This window comes from Orussus abietinus, unplaced genomic scaffold, assembly GCF_000612105.2.
Source record: "Orussus abietinus isolate OABI.00-Male unplaced genomic scaffold, Oabi_2.0 scaffold35, whole genome shotgun sequence".
NCBI lineage: Eukaryota > Metazoa > Arthropoda > Insecta > Hymenoptera > Orussidae > Orussus > Orussus abietinus.
The window spans coordinates 440,926-461,043 of record NW_019394237.1 but is presented as its reverse complement, the minus strand read 5'-3'; the positions used below and the strand labels follow the sequence as shown (position 1 = coordinate 461,043).

General features: G+C 44.0%; 4 protein-coding genes across 7 annotated transcripts; all 4 read right to left on the bottom strand.

The window, feature by feature from the left end:
• Positions 1 to 9: 9 nt before the first annotated feature.
• LOC105695171 (diacylglycerol kinase epsilon) lies at positions 10 to 3,056 on the bottom strand. The gene is made up of 9 exons (XM_012416519.1): positions 2,727 to 3,056; positions 2,176 to 2,347; positions 1,935 to 2,065; positions 1,694 to 1,841; positions 1,407 to 1,624; positions 1,017 to 1,334; positions 753 to 933; positions 556 to 692; positions 10 to 380 (listed from the first exon to the last, which is right to left on the bottom strand). Exons 1-9 carry the CDS (start codon positions 2,886 to 2,888, stop codon positions 252 to 254), a joined length of 1,596 nt encoding a protein of 531 aa, XP_012271942.1. The 5' UTR covers positions 2,889 to 3,056; the 3' UTR covers positions 10 to 251.
• Positions 3,057 to 3,763: 707 nt separating this feature from the next.
• LOC105695179 lies at positions 3,764 to 6,773 on the bottom strand. The gene is made up of 3 exons (XM_012416528.1): positions 6,423 to 6,773; positions 5,640 to 6,342; positions 3,764 to 5,355 (listed from the first exon to the last, which is right to left on the bottom strand). The coding sequence occupies exons 1-3, from the start codon at positions 6,492 to 6,494 to the stop codon at positions 3,899 to 3,901; spliced, it is 2,232 nt and encodes a 743-aa protein (XP_012271951.1). The 5' UTR covers positions 6,495 to 6,773; the 3' UTR covers positions 3,764 to 3,898.
• A 391-nt stretch (positions 6,774 to 7,164) lies between these two features.
• Positions 7,165 to 9,653, bottom strand: LOC105695187 (dual specificity mitogen-activated protein kinase kinase 6). Of its 3 annotated transcripts, none has more exons than XM_012416537.2 (8): positions 9,530 to 9,653; positions 9,130 to 9,302; positions 8,893 to 9,058; positions 8,518 to 8,754; positions 8,261 to 8,440; positions 7,962 to 8,179; positions 7,698 to 7,891; positions 7,165 to 7,610 (listed from the first exon to the last, which is right to left on the bottom strand). In XM_012416537.2, the coding sequence occupies exons 2-7, from the start codon at positions 9,192 to 9,194 to the stop codon at positions 7,747 to 7,749; spliced, it is 1,011 nt and encodes a 336-aa protein (XP_012271960.1). In that variant the 5' UTR covers positions 9,195 to 9,302; positions 9,530 to 9,653; the 3' UTR covers positions 7,165 to 7,610; positions 7,698 to 7,746. The 3 variants fall into 3 exon arrangements, with proteins under 3 accessions (XP_012271960.1, XP_012271961.1, XP_023287537.1); XM_012416538.2 differs by having other exon boundaries at positions 9,367 to 9,646; XM_023431769.1 differs by having other exon boundaries at positions 9,130 to 9,646.
• Positions 9,654 to 10,113: 460 nt separating this feature from the next.
• Positions 10,114 to 20,004, bottom strand: LOC105695019 (eukaryotic peptide chain release factor GTP-binding subunit ERF3A). Of its 2 annotated transcripts, none has more exons than XM_012416235.2 (7): positions 19,355 to 20,004; positions 18,197 to 18,390; positions 17,962 to 18,082; positions 17,251 to 17,713; positions 16,624 to 16,930; positions 16,088 to 16,520; positions 10,114 to 15,906 (listed from the first exon to the last, which is right to left on the bottom strand). In XM_012416235.2, the coding sequence occupies exons 1-7, from the start codon at positions 19,584 to 19,586 to the stop codon at positions 15,863 to 15,865; spliced, it is 1,794 nt and encodes a 597-aa protein (XP_012271658.1). In that variant the 5' UTR covers positions 19,587 to 20,004; the 3' UTR covers positions 10,114 to 15,862. The 2 variants fall into 2 exon arrangements, with proteins under 2 accessions (XP_012271658.1, XP_023287541.1); XM_023431773.1 differs by having other exon boundaries at positions 18,197 to 18,387.
• Between the last annotated feature and the right edge of the window lie 114 nt (positions 20,005 to 20,118).

Genomic DNA, 20,118 nt, shown 5'->3' with positions numbered 1-20,118 from the left:
GCGGCCAAGTACGAGATAAATATGTATTTTGTACAATTAGTCGAGATCTCGAGTCACTTCCTTGCTATACAGAAATTCTCGGTACCCTTTTCCACGGCGAACTTAGTGCGAAATTATCTTATAGGAGAAATTAGTGCGAAATCGAGGCCTTGATGAGGAGGTCCCTCGAGGGACCCGCGTTCATGGACACGGTGCGTTCGTTAACTAACAGTCTTTTCGATTTATCTTCCTTAGGAACGTTTCTCTACCGCCTACTCGTCAAGAGCCTCAGTGTTCATCAGCATCGAAGCACGGTCACAATGCGTAATGTCGATTTCGCAGGGGTTTTGGTACCAAGGTTCACCATCGACCTGGACAGCGCATGAACCATGCAGCTTCACCTGAAGACGAAAGCTCTAGTAAAGAAAATGAAATATAGAGAGAACTTGAAGACGTTGAGTACTGAGCGAAAAAGTAAAAAATGGGTCTTTACTGGCCATCAGCAAAACAAGATTAATTGAAATCAAGGCAGATTCCAAACTGTAGGCAATTTTTTTAAGCTCAGCTTGTCCATACCTTCACGGTGGAAGCCTGGCCGAGTCTATGAGGTTGCGAAAGTCCAACTTGCAATTGGGCGATATGCAAGGAAGAGTAAATCGCAACGACCTCCAGACGGCCGTCGTTGAAGCTCTGCTTGCCAATCCCCTCGTCACCTGGAGTGAAATTATGAACTAGAACTCGAAAGACGAAAGAACGGATAAACAAGCAGTTACCTTGCAAGCCCATCTCCCACAGATTCACTCCGGCGCCCCAGGAAGGAATGTTCAGTACTACGATACTCTCTATCGAAGGCAATTCCACTTGCACTCCATCCAGGTACACCTCCAGTTTCTGATCCAGATCTTTGCACTCCCTTTCTACAACTTGTTGTGTTCCGAAGCAGAGGTAGAGGAGCTGTGGGAGGTGATCGATAGAATGACCAATGAGAAGTTCAGACAGAACGATGCAACTGACACTCTCTATATTAATTAACTCACCTTGTTAAATATCCTGTGACTGAATATGTAAAATCGACTCTGCCTGGTGCGGTGGAAGTTCAAGGCCACTTGGGCATCGACCCCGATACTGAAGTAGTTGTACATAAAGTTGTGTCGCTGAGTGCCTCCGAAGGGTAGATTCCCCCCAGATGGAGTGATCGATAAGGACCACCTGTCCAGTTCTACGTTACGAGCTGCCTGAATTTGCCGGAGGACTTTCAAAGGGTCTAAGTCATCGTCGTGTTGCTTTCCCCAGCCCAGAACACGAGACAAATCGTTGCCAGTTCCTACTGGCAGAATAGCTACCGCAGGCACTGGCTGGAAAATGTCAAAGTTTTGTTCGGCTAGCTGAAATTGGTTTCTCCGATGTAGATACTAATATTTCGATACCTTTAATTGAAGCTTGTGAATAGAATTCAGCAGCCATGCGATCGTTCCATCGCCACCAGCGACGAGAATCTTGTAATTCACATCTCCGAGTAATCTACACCACTCGAGTGCTGCAACAGGATCACGATCCACGAGGTCCACCACCTGTACAGGATTCAAAGTTCTCCGGAACAAAGATAGAATTTGTCCTGAGTCGCCATTGCCAGACTTTCTATTTGCTGGAATTAAAAAACTATTGTAAGAAAAGGGTATCACGGAAACTTTAGACACTTTTAACTCGTACTCACCTACGACAATGAGGGGACACCAATCGCTCCAAGATGGTGGCACGATGCTTCTAAGTTGCATTCGACTCCTTATGGTACTGTGCTTGTTGATTATCTCTAAACTCCCTGGAGGAATTATCATGGACTTAAATATACCAAAGTCGCAAACCTACGAAGAGAGTTCTCATCGATTTTCGTATCCGTTCTAACTTCAGGGAAAGACCGAATAAATTAGTCGTAAGGTTCGGCGTGGGAGAATTACCTCGGAGAGCATTCGTTTGCATGTCTCGTGTACGAAGCGCTGACACCAACAGCACCACCAGTCGTGAAGGCCAGGCACTACGCTGCACTCCTCCTCGCACACATCACACATAGCCAGTAACGGGAGATTACCTTGTAGAAATGGATATTAAGTTAACCTCTCTAGAGAAGCACCTTTGAACCGCAACAATACATCCTTGTAACAAAAAATGACCTGTCTTTTATATTTTCAAAGTTTATACCTTTCACCCAATGGTGCTTCATAGGACGGTTACTGGATAGCACGATCGCTTTGCATTTCAGCTGTTTATCTGCGCTTTTCATGCAACAAGGATCAGCACATACTCCGCAGGAGTCGCAGACCACTCCAATGGAATGCAGAAGCAGGGCTTCGCAGATACTGCAATAATATGCCTGCAAAAGAATAACCAATAAGTAAAGCATCTTAAACGGGCCTTCCAAAGCACTTAATGAAACAAATGTTTGCCTTATATGTATAAATACATACAAATATATAAATAAATTAAATGCTCCTTATAGCATGTGCAGCATGCCTTCAACATGTGTTATTTACATGCAGCTTGATTTATCCCCTTCCAAGAGGTAATGATACATACTTTAGCCACGAATTGGCCAAATTGATTAACTCCAAGAGATATAAAATAGAGAAAATTGATAAATAAAAAGAGTTAGGCATCGTTCCAGTGCTTTGGTATCACAAGGAAAAAACATCCTAAAAGTAGAATGAATCGGCTTGGCTTGTGAATGGCTGCGATTAAAATATTTCAAACACCTGGGTGGAATCTTGAATGGCAGTCCAATTGTGCTCTTTACTGGTATCTCTTATGTGAATGTGCGGCTCGCTCAGAAAGTGTCTTGCGAGCTTTAAAGTCACCGCAAATAAAATCAGCGACAACGTTGGGAGGATGACAGCTGACAGTTCTCCCTCGAGCATCTTGACGGGCTGCGGAGATCCTGGCGCTCCTGACTGCTCGGCGACCTAGTTTATCCCCTTTGATTTTTCGTCTTCAATGTAATTTCGAATTTAACGAGGGATGACAAGGCACGGTTCGCCAGCGGTCTCCTAAAATTGTAAATGACTCTTCGCGACTCGCCATTTGTGCCTTTACGTTGCGCAGGTCAGTGCGGAAGCACCAACAAAGATGGCCGCCATCTTCGATTGAAGTAGATTCCACTTCTACCTCAGAGATGGCGCTGCAGAAATTGTCGCTGTCTCTCTCTCACTCCCATTAGATATGCGCAGCACCCGATCGCACAATTTTGAAAAAAATAATCCCAAAAATGGGGCTGAACTGTGAAATACTTGTAAAAAAACTCTTGTTAAATTAGCTTTAAACAAAATATTCAAAGTCACGGAGCTCTTACTTAAAGGGAACAAAAAAGCGAAACAATACATTCATTTGTCAAAGAAATTATAAAATAAGACATCAAACAATGTCTTCTTTCGTAATCCCGTATAGTAATCTCAGTAAGAGCGAGATTGTTGAATGTGAAGAAATTAAAGAGAATATAACCTCTCTAATTTTGTATTGACCTTAATCCTTTGCCCTCCGAATTTCCACAATCGTCTCATAAACGTTGACTCACACTCGACAAAAGTGTGCAAAGGATTAACAGTCGGTTACAGGGGTCTCTGGTGCCAAAGAACCAATAATATAACCTCAACAGTCTCTTTTTTTGTTTTATTACTTCCTTATTATATCTATTTAGATCAAATCGTTTAGAGCCCCTGCTTCGCTTCCTGACGAAACAGAATTCTTGTACGAGATTGATATGTCCACGAGTGCCAAACTTTAAAATGTGACAAAATACTTAATATACAGATTTATTGCAGCAGCTCTTATATAAAAATAGTTTAATGTTAACCTTAGAATTCATATTAACCGTCTGTGGTAAGACAAACAGTGTGTAAAAAAATTTACTCATATCCAGATCCATTATGACCTAACTTATATTGTATCCTACAAAAACACAGGAGTAAATGACAGCCAGCTTAACGATGATTAAAGTAGACAATTTTTCAATGGGCGACTTAGGTAAGGAAACTGTTATTACTTCCCAAGTATCTATTTCCATGGAACTAATCCTGGAAACAGTGAATTCATCCCTTCTCTTTTTTTCCTCTTCCTGGTTGTTCGTTCCAATCAACCATTTCTTAAAGGCTTCCACAAATCTGTCCATCTCGCTTTCAGCAAGATGGCACAATTTATGTATTATGTTCTTAGCGAGGTTGTTATGCGGCGCAGGTACGTGTCGAGACACCAACAGTGGCAGTACCCTGAAAATGTTTTCTTTGATGTAGCTCCACACAAAATCGACTGCTTCGGCAAGGCTCTTCCGTAAATTCATCCTAGGATCGGTTACAAGCTTCATGGCTAGATTAAATACACCCGTCAGTATAGACTGCCAACAATGAAAAGGCATCATTTCCTTAATTAAACTATTAACAAAGGTGAAATTATTTGTGTCCTGCACTTGATGTTGAGACAATTCAGAACTATTGCTAAGCACTAGGTTTTTGTACAGCCTGTATCCTTTGCCAGCATGATAAGAGGATACACTCGGAAATGTGCTGGCTTTTTGCATGGCGGAAGCCTTAAAGTTTATCCAGTTACGCTTTTGACGCACACTAATATTACTGCTTTGCTCTAATACACCATTAATCAACTGTACTCTCTCATTACGAGGTAACTGAGAGAATTTGATGGGATCGATCAGGTCCTTGCCGTTAATTACAACATTCCCATCTTTGAACCAGGCATTCGATTTGGTCCGATTGAAGGTCTTCCTTAATCTGACCATTGAGGCAAAAAATTCATCCTTATTGGAAATGTTACGAATACCGCGGATTATCTCTGCGTTTGCAGTTGCTTTATCTCCACAGCTAGTAATGGTCCTTCTCATGAGCTTGTGGAATTCTTTTCTGTGGCGATTGCTCCGCAAACTGTTCTCAAACTCGTTTAGAACTTGGCCCTGAGTACTGTGGATGAGTTCCTTGGCCAGCTTGAAATTCACAACAGAGGCTCCAAAGAAGAATATGTGAGTTACCAGTGAAAGTACGTTGCCCTTTGAAATCTCATTGGTCTTTTTATAATTCATGTACATTTCATAAGCATCTACACTAAGGCCGATGCCATTCATTACTACACTACCCACATTGACTGTCTCATAGGCCAAGGTAGCGGCTCTGCTTATGTTAGCTCCTCTTATAACAGCTCTCGAAAGAAGCGCACTCCCACCAGTTGCTGCAATCCCTAAAGTCGTGCCACCAATACTTATCCATGCGTTTCTTGCTAATGGGTCATGTAAACCAATTGATTGTTCATGAGTGTAACGGTCGGTCAGTTTAGAGGACGCTCGAGCAATGCTCCAAACTCCTGACGCCGTTGCACATGCTAAGCCTGACAAATAAAACATGCAACTAGCATTAGTATGTTTTCTACTAGAGATTACTGTCTTTTAATCAAACTAACTAAACTAAATAACTATATTTGAATAAATTTTTGTAATATTTTTAACATTTTAGAAGTTATAAAAATTTTAAGCTGACAAAAAAATTTTAAATAAGAAATGAAAAGCAAATGTACTTGTATCTGTGGAAAACGAATTCCTTTAAAATGCCCATTTTTGGGTTCTCAAAAATAAATACCCCCTTAAATGGTAACGACTGCTTTAAGGCACAAACCTGCTGTCAACGCAATAGGACCAATTGGCGTCACCATGGACACAGCCATTGCAGCAGTGCCAGCAATTCCAACAGTGCCGCTAAAAATATCCATGCCATTCAAAACTTTACGTTTAAGCTTGCAGCTTGGCGACCGATGGAATTCAAGCCAAACCAAAGAATTATAAACAGTAATTTCCTGTTTGGGATCAGCCTTATAACTACCGTCCTTCGGTAGGGCCATAATGCAAGGGCCTAAGGTATTGTTTTCAAGATAATCCAGCCAACTTTTATAAACCCGCCCAATCTCATCGATATAATAACACGACTCATTCTTCTTGAGCCTGAACACCGGTTTAGGACAGATTATTTCATTTTTGTTGTCCATTCCCTTTGTCTCGCACTTCATACTTATTTCATTAGCCTCTATTTCAAATACAACATTGTATAAAATACCGCACCAAATGGTGCTCTTCTCATCCTGCTGACCTCGCTCACAGAGAATCTTGTATAAGCTATTGATAACATTCATCTGTTTGGCATCATACAATTCTATGCCTGCACACGTCGTACTATCGCTAACATTATTGGTGTTAGGTGGGCCAAATAAGGCACAAGCGATGAAGAATTTAAAGTGTTCATGCTCCATTGGGTTGAATTCATATAGATCGGCAAAGAGTTCATAAAAGTACTGCTGACTCGACCTGGCAAGTGCCTGAAACATCTGGAAAGAATAAATGCCAAAGAGTGAGCTCCTCCACCCTTTACATGTCCCCATGCTACGTTACATAAATACAAGCTCACCTGGGAAACCTTTATCTCAGGTTCCTTACTTTGTGCGTTTTTCGCAGCCGTCTGAATATTTTTCTCAGCCATACTTTTCCCACTTTTATACAAATTCCTTGACACGATTCACTGTAACTTCCTTTATAACAGAGTCCGTAGCAACTGCCGAAATCTATAAACGCTCTCGGATTTCACAAGCGACGCAACAACTCAATCATCAAGCTGGGTGCAACGATACGTGGACAGGAAACGGAGTAAAAAAAATCCGTTAACGAATTACAAAGAGCCCCATGAAAACATGGGAATCCTGCACTAAAGCCCTCATCGAAAATTCTCTACTACAAATCTCAAGACACTCCAAAAAGTAAGGCCAAACCACCACAGAAATGAGTTGGGAGATTGCTCACGGACTGGGTAGCGTGAACGCGTCCTGTGCTGCCCTCGGTGAAGGATGTGGACGGCTAACGTACTTGCCACCTGATACCCCCCCAATGGCGGCCCAATTCAGGGCGTTTATTACGTATTTTTGACGAGCGCGCTCACTTCTCGCACTTTCATCTCACGTGGATTTATTCGCCGAATTACGTATTCGCTATATGAAAGAACGAGATCACTAGCACTTTTGATCCAATAATATTGCAAATAAAGATATATACCTTGTAAATCGAAAATTGTTGAGAGGTGTAGGTTATAGGCAAGAAAGGCGGGAAGATGGAAAGATAAACTATATAATACTAAAAAAGACGAACTATGAGCATTCTCAACTACTCCCAGTTCCGAGTCGGAATTTGAACTTTAATTTACACAATAACAGACACTCGTGTACAATTTTTAGTGTTTCCAACGATTCAAATCGCATGTTTACTGGATAAATTGCTCCATACAGAAACATAGAATTACGATAGTGTATAAAAAGAGAAAGGTATAGGTAAAAATAGACAGAGAAAGAGAGTGCAAGAAATAATACAGGTGACACTGGGTTTGTACAAAACTACTACACAGTTAAATTGTATTGCCTTCGTTACATCTCCGAGTATGTGGTAAATTTTGGAACGGAGACTGCCAAGACACCCCAGCCTAATGCTCTGATCGAGTCTGCGAGCAGTTCAGTCACTTTAACTCCGACTTGCGCGACACTAAGTCTTCTAGCTTGATTGGCAGTTGATCTGAGCTCCGACAAGTGGCTGCTCCGAGTCCAAGGGAACCCTGCAGGATGTAACGTAACATCGAGTCAGATTGAGACCAAATGCACAACTCCGGTGTACAGCTCCCTCACGATTACGGAAATATTACTTGAAGTTCCCATTGTCGAAGCGAAGCAAACTTGGGGCTTCCTTATTTGCTAGGCAGGTTGCTCAATTTCTGGCAAGTCTAATACGTTCTCTACGAAGGAGGCCACATTGGTGTCCTTCGTTGCATGCTCTGTGATGAAAACCATCTCCAACAATTGATTGTAATTCGGTCGAGCCGAATAATCCTTCATCAGGCTAACGATCAAATAAGAGAATGAACATAACTTCTAAAAGTGCAATGAGGCCTGTACTCTAATTGGCTTACCATTTGCCGATGAACTCCTCGAAGCTCGAGGAAAACTGGCCTGGTGGTAACTTTGGGGCTTCGTCTTTGACAACTTGTTTAAGCTGCTCAAAAGGAGTGCCCCATGACTCGTAAGGGAATTTCCCCGTAGCCAGTTCGACAAGGGAAATGCCTAACGACCAAACGTCCGATCTGATATCATACTGCGAGGGGTTTCCTGATGGATCTATCCTCTCTGGCTGAAGAAATTTTAATAAGAGGGAACAAATTAGTACAAGTGAATATCTATTAAAATCTACATAGAGTCATTTTTTACATACAGCCATGTACGGCTTGCAACCAGCATCGATTGTTTTTGCGACAGAGTCTACCAAGTAGCCAGATATCCCGAAGTCGCAGATCTTCACCTCTCCCTTCCGGTTGATCAAGATATTACTTGGCTTGACGTCTCTGTGTATCACCCTCAACTGTGAGTAGAGGTAATGCAGCGCACTCACTACCTGCAAAGACACTCTTCTGTCATTCCTTTCTAGGAGTCCATTTGATAGTGCGTCTTGAAACAGAATAAATTGCTTACAGCAAAGGCTATTTTCCCCAGTATATCTTCCGGGATGGATCTACCGTGCCTATAGACCTTAGTATAAAACTTATCGAGGCTCGTGTCCATGACTTCCATACAGATCCAGACGTCTCCTTCCCTAAACAGAGCGCCATAAAATTGTACGGTGTATGGACAAGCCGAGCTTCGCATCGAAATGTCCAAATCCATAAGCAAACGTTTCTGTTCCTGTGTATTAACTGTCGCCGTTATTCTCTGCAAAGTAACAGTACTCCAGGTAGCGCTTAACATGAACGATACCAACACGGAGGTGCCGAAAGATTACCGACGGTATCGATCGTCACCAGAGGTACAAAACATTTATGAACTTCCGACAAGTTATGACGAGATTACCTTAACTGCCATTATCGTGCCGCTTTGCTTATGCCGCATCTTATCTACAACTCCATAAGCTCCTCGTCCGAGAACGCACAACGCCTCTAGATCATCTGCCTCGACAACGAATGTTTTGTCGTCAATGGTAATTGTGGTTCTTTTGTCGAGATTTCTTGGTGGGGTCCTATAAAATCGAAGTAAATAATAGATCCCCGTTACAACGGCCTCAAAATATCTTTTTTTCACTAGACTCACACAGAGGTTACGGTTTCATCGGAGACCCGCAGCTTGAGGTTCCTGTTCCCTCTACGTAGAGCCATGAGGATGATTGGTGTTTACAACTCGTAGGACGAATCCCAAAGCTTGCTAGCCAAGCCGAGGCGACTAATTTCCCAGCATCTTGGGTAAGCCGAAGCACGTCGTGAGACCTGTAGAGTTGTGCACATCAAGCGTAGTTATAAATACCATGAGACGAGGAATGATAAGTATCACCCTGGATTTCAACAGAAGCATAGGTTATATAAAGAAAACCCGAGGAAGCCGGAGGAAGAAGGCGACCAAGATCTCGTGCACGTCGCCCTGTCAGAGCGCAAACTGGTTATCACTCCGACATTTCGCGACGCTATTCTCTGATAGACAACAACGGAACGTTTACCTCGCACAAATATATCGATCAACTTCGAAAATCACTCTCTGCCATATATGTCGCTATTATTATCGTAGACCTCGGTTCAGCTCCTGCTTCGACCGTGCTTCAGCCCACGGACCGCGTATATACCGAGGGAAACGTATATAGCGCCATCTTTCTAAAAAAACTCGAAACTTTACCATCAATTCTCCCCAAAAAGCAGCGTCCCTCTTTACTCATCGAAGGTCGTTCTCATTTATCGATAGTATCGACATCTCGAATTCAAAATGGTGGTATTGACATCGCGCTTCGGCACGCCTCTGCGAGATGACGCCACCGATTCCGCCGCAAAATTCAAATGCAACTAAAAATTCACATAATTCAATAATGCTATTTATTCGACAAAATTGAAAACGTAGGTAAGAGAAAGAAAGAGAGAAAACAGCTATACGCGTAACTGTAAAGAGTTCAGTTAAATAAACGCGGAGAAACGACATGAGCAGCGAAAAGTCGCAGCAATCAGGTTACTTAAATGGAAATAAAAATCACGAGAGCTATAACCCGGAACATCGAAGTTTTTTCGGGGAAATACGAGAGTCACGGGTCATTGCTTCATGTGTGTACATTCTTTATTGATAATATGAAAATGTCATTGAAATTTATTCATCTCCCCCTCGCCGTCGCTTAGAGGAGCGGGCGCACATGCGTTGACGAAAAAACACCTCATTCTCTCTCTCTCATTCTCTCATCCAGCCACTCTCTCCCTCTCTCTCCCACGCAGTCGCTTCTTACAGTTCCAGTAATAATATAGTTCTTTCTTCCTCCTCCGGTATCATCTTATCTCTTTTTTAATTCTTTTATTACTTTAGTACAACATGTCGTCAACCTTTTAATCCGATTTGCTTTTCGCTATTTTTTTATTCTGTATCTCTTCCCCTCTTATAAAAAAGGCTGGACAGTGTATACATGTGTGTGTTTGTGTGTGAGTGGGGGGGTTGTGTTACGCGTGTCGTGTTACAAGGATACGAGTTACAAAGCTTACAAGGCTGTCCCGCCGCGTCTAGGGAAAAGTCGGCGAGGATCAAAGCGACTGGAAAAGCGAGAGACGAACGGACTAGGGTCACTCGCGATCCGCCCGTTCGAATTGGACAAGTTTTCTCCTGGATCTAGGGCTGGGGAGGCATGGGAGACCGCGAGAGCCAATTGGAGGCCGACTTTCCATTGGAACCCGCAGAGCCAGCCCTATATAGCCCTCACCACCGGTTGCATTTGCCCTGAGAGCGGGGAATACCCTAGACAACTAGATTCACGAGGCTAGTTGCATCCATAGACATAGGGTTAGTTTTTCGTTCGTTATATTATCCCGGTAACATAACCGAGATATATAACTGCTGATTCAATTTTCCACAAATTTATGAGAATTCATGAGAACTGAATTTTTCTTTTTATAACATTAAAGTTATTCTCAGTAATTTTAACAAACTATTAGCGATTATAATTTTAGACATTTTAACCATATTTCAGACTTTGACTTTTTAAATTTTCAATAATTGAACAAGCCACAGTTAATCGACTCACCTAACCTCCTAACTTTGTGTGCATCTCGAGATTAGTAAGAGTGGTGGTACAAACTGTAGAAATAGAAATTCATCGCAAGCAAGAAAGGAACTATGAATTGAAGGGACACTATTTACAAAAAGTACCCTAACTTTATGAACATTACTTACTAAAGGCAATAAATTATTTTTATAAATTAATTTAAATAGAAATTCTCCTAGTTCTCGTAAACTCCCTTAAATTCCCTTGGAATTTTTAAAATACCTTAACGCTCTTGGTTATATTCAAGATATAGAACTTAAATTCTCGAGAATTTAAAAACATTGTGCAGGACACATGGAGTCGACACACCAAACCGTTCCTTTGATATCCGCACTAAAAAACTCTAATTACAGGATAGATATCTAAGGTATTCTCCTGCAATCTTTCAAGAATATTCCCCTCGAGGTAGAACCAGTGGGTACGCAAAATGTGTCAGGGTCCACTTCGTGTTTCGCTTTTACGCGATACACCATTCCGTGGCGTTTACGGTCAGGCGTGCTCTGCTCATCGGGGAGGGGGCAGCGGTATTTTTTAGTTTAGGACCACGCGGACGAAACGGACGTAAGATCGCGCCTCGACCTCCCGGATTATAAAATAGGTTAGGTTACATTCGAGGACACCGAAGGTTTCGCCCTCCACTCAACCTCTCTCGTTTCGCGCCACCACAATGTGAATACGTACAAATTATATATGCATGTGTAACTTACAAATATATACACACAGTCGTATATAACCTGTACATATAATTAAATGTAATCGCAGAACTCTCTTAAGAATCGTTTCGCTCGCTTATCTCCAAATCGGGTGCGCAATAGTAACGCTATCTCCAGAATCCACGCCAATTCATATTGAAAATAATATCTTTAATAATCCTAGGAAGGACATCCTTCGCATACGATTTCGATAGTTCTCGCCGGGACAATGTAACGACTCGAGAAGATCACACGACACTTGACAGACGATGGAAGCTACATACCGTGGAAGGAACATTTCGACACAGAAATGAAATTATAGAAAAGTGCTCTAAACACTTGTCGCTCGATGGAATTATGAAAAAATATCCTTTCCACTCGGTCTGCCGATGGCGTTCCATCGAGTCAAATTACCAATTATCCGTAGTGGCAATTTCTCAAGTAGCAAAATAATATCCTAATTACACTTATAATTGCCGCCAAATTTAATGTACACTAGTGTTGTCGCTTAACCATTAGCCGGGAGCCGAGCAGAGGCCATTGGAACGATTTCTAATGAAAACCGAGGCATGCCTCGAGCCATTTTGCCGAAGAGCATCTCGAAGTACGAAACACATCCCTTCTCCCCTTTTATCTGAATCTCCAGTCCAATGCAATCGACTTCTTATGCTTCAAGCAAGGTAATCCGCCGTGCCGATAAACCTCTACAGAATACGATGTCCTCGAAACGTGCAAAGCGACTTCACATTCCCAGAATCGTGCTACCTGACAGACCTTATCGTCGGCAAGGATCGAATGGATTCGGTAGCGCGGTTAATATATAAAAATATTAATGTGGCCCTCCACATTGGTGCACCGGTGGCACAGAGTGCTAGCGATGCATCTCCCTCCAAGAATCAACCCTTCGAGAGACACTCGTCAGCCCTTCGCACCATTACTTGGCCCAGCACGTTATATTACTCTTGTGAGAGATTCCTATGTAAAATTCCCTCCGTTTCCCATTCTGGGTAACGTTGCACTCGTTTCTCGCACTTATTCGACTACGCACTCAGAGAAGTCACTCTCTCGCTCTTTCCAAATACGTTTGCTTAGTCTGCTCTGTCCTGCCTCTCACTCTCTTGCTTACACGTAGTATTATTCGGTAGTTCCGCGAGTACAATAATTAATATTAGATCAATATTTATTAATAACAATGGGGTCGTTGCCGATCCTTATATCTTACACGAGTACGCGCATCCTCGGGCCCGCGTCACATAACCTAACTCACAGAGTCGCGGGTTTGTTCCTGACGATTCCGACGCTCGGAGCTCACGTGTAAAACCTAAAAATCGTTCTCCACATCTCGCTCGCACTTCTATACAACATTTACATCGAGCGAACGTAAATTACGTGCAAACACACACTTTCCCCTACTCCGAGGAACTACACGTGTCGTTCCGCGGACCGCTTAACCTTACTTTTACTGGATTGGCTAAAAAGTCTTGCGACACAACGGCACAATGTTAAAATTCATATTTATCTATTGAATTACAACTTCAGACAGTAATCCCCCATCTCCATTTCAGATCTCTGCCCATTTATTGAATAGCTGCTCAAAGCATTTGTGAGTTCTCATTAAATATAAGAAATAAAAGCATATAAAATGTCGCAGGGCTTTTCAGCCAATCCAATAATTGTTATGGAGGCGAAAAGTCGGCGCCGTCTAGGAACATCCCTGCCTCGAGACGCCTCTCGATAGTTTCGTTCCACTAGGAACAATGGAAACCACTCGTAACGAACTCCGTTCAATTGCCATAGAATTTCCAAGTATTAACTAATAACAAGTCCAATACAAACACAATTTACAATTTCGACTATAAGAAATAAGTTAAATCTTGTATCAAAACAACATATGAACTTATGACTTAGAACTCTTCTTCCACGACTTGTCTCTATCTACGACAGCACAGGGAGAGTTTCGTAAGGTATTAAAAGTTCAAACGTATAAACTCCCCCTGATAGCAAGACCACAGCAAAAGTTACAAGTTCTTGGAGTCACTTTGCTGTTGTTTGGTTTCAGCAATCGACAACAGAGTCCCACTTTCAACAATACATTTCACATTGTACAGCAACGGAACAAAATGCTACAAGTGGTATCCATGTTTCTCACGTTCCTTCGAGTCGTACACCCCTTGAGCGATCCGCAAGTCGGGCCCTGTCCATAGAATCCTAACCTCCTCACAGCAGCGTGTCGCCCGTTTCAAAGCTAAAAAAGCACTTCTACGACGCATTAAGCCACGTAGCCCTGCGTCTCCCTAACCTCCAAGGAGAGCATCGGTTTCCTGTCCAACAGAGCATTCTGCACACAACATACCCAAGGCCTGGCCTGATACCCCATCGCCACTCCCTTTGTTGCGCACTTTTTGCAATAATCATTTCCACATATATCCCTACCTCTGATAATACCAGATTTTAAGAACGAGGTCGAAAGGCGTCCAGAGGCCAAACCCTGTGCAGAAAACTCCACTGGAAAATTACTCGAACGAGAATAGCCTTTGTTGTAAATTTGTTTTTAATGACAATAAAATAAGAAACAGTATAATAATAATAATTCAATAATAATAATAATAATTCAATAATAATTCAATAATAATTCAATAATAATAATCGTAATTCGTCACATGTAACGCTCTACCTAGTTCCTCCAAAGTTTATTTTCGACACATATCATCGTAAATACGTATCCACTAAGCCGTTCTTCTCCATCCCCTTAATTCAGTCCGAAGGTTCACCATCGCCGGCATGCGACAACCGTTAGTGTGGATGATGATGTATAATAATAATGAAAATTAATCAATCAATTGGTATCAATATCCCCTTAAACGTTAGCCCCTCTCGTGTTATATTAATTATACGTGTTGATTTTTCAATATATACCCCCCTCCCCCTTCCCCACCCCGTGTCTCTGCATAACCTCATTTCGTGGGTTTGCTCTCACGCCCAGGCTTTCGGAAGAACAAAAATATCTCGCCTATCCAATATCTATATATATTTATATATATATTTATATATATCTGAATATATACTGCCCTCCGATCGGTGGCCAATAGAGGTTAGCTCCAGCTCGCCGACTCTCCGATCAGGGGGGCGTGTATATTTCATATATACCGTAATGGTTTATCTCCCCCTCCTCAGCCTCTCCCTATCCGTTATTACAATATATATATTAAATATCCTCGACACAAGAAATATCGCTCAAGGTCCGACCAGGGCGTCTTTCTCATTCTCTCTCTTTCGATCGCATTCCTCCAGACAGTCATTCTCTCTCTCTTACTCTCTTATTCTCACGTCCAATCTCTCTCTCTCTTACTCTCGCTCTCTCTCTGGTACAGTTTAGGAAAATTAGTATCATCGCCGCGGTTCTCCCTATGCCACCGACAGGATTCCTAATCTCAAAACTAGCTTGACGTGTCACAGGCGCGCGCGCGCGTACGCACGCCTGTAGCACTTAATTGTCGCATGACGTCTCTGTCCAGAGGTTCTCTGTTTACATCCCTCGTTAACATAGAAACCTATGAATGTATGTTGGACAAATACGAACCTGTCACCTCGATGCCGACTCACCATCGAAGTCCAATGGGTGAAACGCTGTCTGGTATGATGCAAAGAAACGTCTTCGATTGCTGATTTCACATGTCTTGGCGTGCTATCTCTCCCTTCAGGACATTTTCAATTGTCTCTTCTATGGAGATCGAGACACGTCAGGGATTGTTTCTCAATTAGGTGTCACTGTCCGGCTGCTGTATACTCCGTAGGGCCATCTTTGTCTTCCTCCTAGGATGCTTCGGATACTACTTGGTCACCCTATTCCTCTCAACACAGGCACGCACTCACACACGCACACACTGTGCAGGTCTCGACAAGTGGCTCGGTGCGAACGGTCTTGGGTGATTTGGCTTGCGTCGTTGCATACATCCTAAGTACTCCTCGAGTCGCTGAGTGCTCTTTCTCTTTCTCCCCCTCTCTACCCGTGGCCCACCCACGCCGAGCCCCAGGATATCGGCAGGAACTGTTCCAGTCCTGAGATCGCCTACTCGATCACCTTGAGCACCTTGCCAATGGCGATGGTTTTGTCTGTGGATAAACAATTGCAGGTTAGGAAGCGAAGTTACCTTCCAATACGCCCAATTGAGATTCGTTTGGATTAGCTACATTTTTACAGTTAATACACTCATTCCTTGGAAAGTACAGCTAATCCTAAGGAACTTATGGTTAGAGAGATTATGACAGGATATATTAGAAGGTCGGTACTCACTTTCGTCCCTAAGGGTGAACCGTCCCATCTGAGGGAATAATTTGAATTTTTCAAGGCATATCACTCCTGCACACTCGATTCTCATTATCGCCACCTGGTCCTGCTTGACGAACCTCGGCCTCGTTTTGCTCTTGTCGCCAGTCTTCTTGTCGACGAGGCATATCAGTGCCTTAACCGTCACTTCCTCCGCTGCACAGTGGATGTGCATCACCGCACTGTAGCCTGCGCAGATGATGCTCTTGTGTTCCAGGATGACGAGTTGTGCGTCGAAGACTTTTCCCGTTTTGATGGGATTGTTGCTGTCACAGAGAACGAACCCTGGACTGACGTCCTCCTCCTCGATGCCCTTCAACTTGATCTTGACATTCTCTCCAGGACCCACTGAGGTAACCTCCTCGTCATCGGACCATAGCTGATCGACGGTGACTGCAGTCTGTTAAAACACCAGTACAGTAGTAGAATTTTAGATGCATCCTAAGTAGCCTCTCTGTGGAGGAAAATAAGAGAAGAAAATATGGAGAAATATAACCTCATACCCTGTTAGGCATGACGAGTAACGACTGTCCTTTCTTGGCTTCGCCAGCTTCAACCTTCCCCATGACCACCGTTCCCATGTCCTTGTATTTGTCGACAATCGGCATTATGAACGGACCGTTGCTCTTCCTGTTGAGGGAGGGCAACGAGTCGATGAAAGGAATAAAGGGTGGCCCCTTGTACCAGGTGCACAATTGTTCTGGTATCGGGTCCTTCAAACCGATACCAAGCTGTCCAGAGACCGGCATGAATGTAAGGTCCTTCGCCGGATTGAAGCCCAACTTACGGAGATAGGGCAGTATCTTGTCTCTGAAATCGAAACGAACAATCCTGTCAGAGACAAGAAAAATCAACTTGCCCGCGAGAATGATTAACCTCTATATTTCACAACGCATCCCTCTCTATCTGTCTAAAGTGAGGTTACGACAAACTTGTACGGCCACAAGGCTGACTTCCAGGTTGAAGGCACTGTAGGCAAATTCTAACCTTTACTGGCTTTGAAATTTCTCACTTACGCCGTAATAATGATTATCCAACCTAGTAAGGATTTCTTCTTCGTGATCTTCTTTGTCTGTCCACACTTAACTGACCTGTCAAGCGTAACCCCCTCTCTGTCGAGGGATCCTCACCTGCATTCGTTGTACCTTCCCTCGTCCCACTCGACCGTTGGATCGTCCATCTTATTCACTAGCACCACGAGATGTTTCACTCCAGCAGTCTTGGCCAGCATGGCGTGCTCCCTGGTTTGCCCTCCCCTGTCGAAGCCTGTCTCAAACTCTCCTTTCCTGGCCGATATCACTAGCACCGCCAGGTCAGCCTGTGCTGCTCCACCGATCATGTTAGGCACGAAGCTCTTGTGACCTGGCGCATCCAGGATTGTGAAGTGCTTCCTGTCTGTCTCGAAGTACGCCCTGCCAACCTCCACCGTCTTTCCCTTCTCTCGCTCCTCCTGGTTGGTGTCCAAGGCCCAACTCAGGTACCACGTCTCCCTGCTCCTTTCCTTCGCTTCTCTCTCGTACTTCTCCAAGGTCCTCTTGTCGACCATCCCCGTCAAGGCCATTATCTGGCCTCCAATGGTAGACTTGCCAGCATCTGTTAATAGAATAAAAATACTTAATAATAATGAAATGAATAAGTAAAGAAGAAACATGAAACAGATACACGAGAGACAAATAGAGTAGATGATTAGACGTTAAAGCACTCCAATACCACAAAAAAAAATTATTTGTAATACTTAGTATCATGAGATGTTCTTCTCATTGGTTTAACTTGGTAGCGTAATATAGAGAGAAGCTTTAGTGTCGATGACACAAGGCCTGTCATGACATTCTAGTACATACCCACATGGCCTATGAACACGACGTTGACATGCTCCTTTTTGCTTTTGGTATCTTCCGCAACTTTGATCACCTTCTTCTTAGGTATCTTGACGACCGTCTCCTCATCTTCTTCGATGTCAGCCTGACATTAAAGTCAAAGGTTGGTAATTATCCACATTATTCAAAGTTGATCATTTGGGAAATCTTATCTAAATAAGCTCGTGGTATGTCAATTCGTAGGAATATGTTTTGCTACCTCTTCGTTCTCAGGAGTTAGTAGAGGGTCACCGTCGACGGCAGCTTCTTCCCAGGAGTCAGCAGGTTGATGTTCAGGGCTGGTGTTGAGAGGGTCGATGTTCATGTCGCTGGGAGGTGGAGCCCCTCCTCCGGCTGGAGGTTCCTCGGCTCGGTCGCCCACCGGATCAGGTGGCATTGCCGGTGCACTAGCTGCTGCGAACAATAATCCCTCGTGACATTAGACACAGAGATATTTCAATCCTTACATGAATCACAGAATCCAATTAAAAAATACTAATAAAGTCAGGTTACAGGAACAGTGATAACAAACTGGGTCGGAGAACATTAAAATCTCCCTCTAACATCCTGCATAATAACGTTTCAACAGGGGAAGTAATTTTAGGTTATAACACCAATTTCAGTAAAATACAAAAGGTCTACGCAACACTTTTGGAAGTAGCAAGTTGGTACAGTTCTTGGATTACAACATTAACCATATCAACTGTGCATACTAAGTTAGAACACTCGTAATCCAAAACTGTAGACACATTAGAAACATTGACTCATCCCTAACTATTCATCTTCAAGGGCCAACCAAGTCCACATATCGCCCCTTCAAACATCAAGCACTGACTTCTCGGCAGTATCCACCATCAAAGCACAAAATCCTTCCACTATCAGGTTCCACAGGTGCAAAAATCGCAGAACATTCTTTCTCGATCCACTTCCAGCTGTTACCCAGCCCACAATGACCAATTCAGCCCAGAGAAATCCAGTTAAATCCAGAAATGTCCAGACCTATCCACCGAGCCCCATTACACACTAAACCTAGAAATGACATGCCCTGACCAACGAAACCCCCGTTTCCCTCTTCAAAACACAAATCCAATCCCTGGACAACGCTTAACCCTTTTGAACCCTAAAAACCTCTGAGATTCTCAAAAGCAGCCCTAAAATACTTTTAACCCATCTGCCACGAGTCCACCGCAAATCCTATTCGAACCGGAGCTGTGGTCTGTCCGTTCCTGACCTACCCTGCAGTGGTTCCGGAGGTCCTGATAATCCAGGGAAGATGACCGATGGATCGAATAGACTAGAGATGTTCAAGCTGGTTCGAAGTGATTTGAAGTGACTCGAGGTGACTCGATGAACTAACCTAACAATCTCGTTGACTCACCGTGGTGGGTCTCCGGAGGCACGGAGGCCGGTGGCGCGTTAGCCGGGGCCGGGGCGACTGGGAGACTTGGGGCCGCGGGACTAATGCAGAAGGAAGGCACGAACTCGGCCGCGTTCACGTTCAGGGTGGAGAACTTGCCCTCGACCTCGTGGGCCCTCTCCTGGACGGCGGGGTTCGCGTCGGCGCCGTCGGCCTGCTGCTCCCACGAGTCCGGCGCAACGCTGTTCGCCATGCTCTCGGTGAGCCGCGGCGGCTTCTTCCTCGTGCGACCGCGTACCTCTCCTCGGTGACTCTCTCTCTCTCCCTCCCTCTCTCCGCCTTCGGGACCGGGCCTCTCTCTCTCGGCCTCCTCCCTTCGCGCTGTTCACTCCCGGGCGATGAGTCGTCCTCGCCGGGGCACTCGTTGCACTCCGCCTCGCCTCGTGTACGCACCGCGGATGCCTCCTCGCGGACGGGCGTTAAAAAAATATATGTATATCTGTATACCTATATATATATACACGTATAAGGTATATCGCGGGGTATATAGATATATCGGTATGCATATACGTGTCTATCTTGCCGTATTCCTTGCGGGCACTGGCACACGCGTGTATACCTCGCGACTCCGCGTGCGGTCCCCGTGGTCCGTTTTGCTGCCGAGGTAAGCCGGAACTGCCGGAGTCAAAACAGCGGCGGAACGCGCGCCTCCTCCTGCTGGCGCGAGCTCTCTGATTGGTCGCCGCGGTTCGGTCGGGCCGCGCTCATTGGTCGCTTTCCGATGG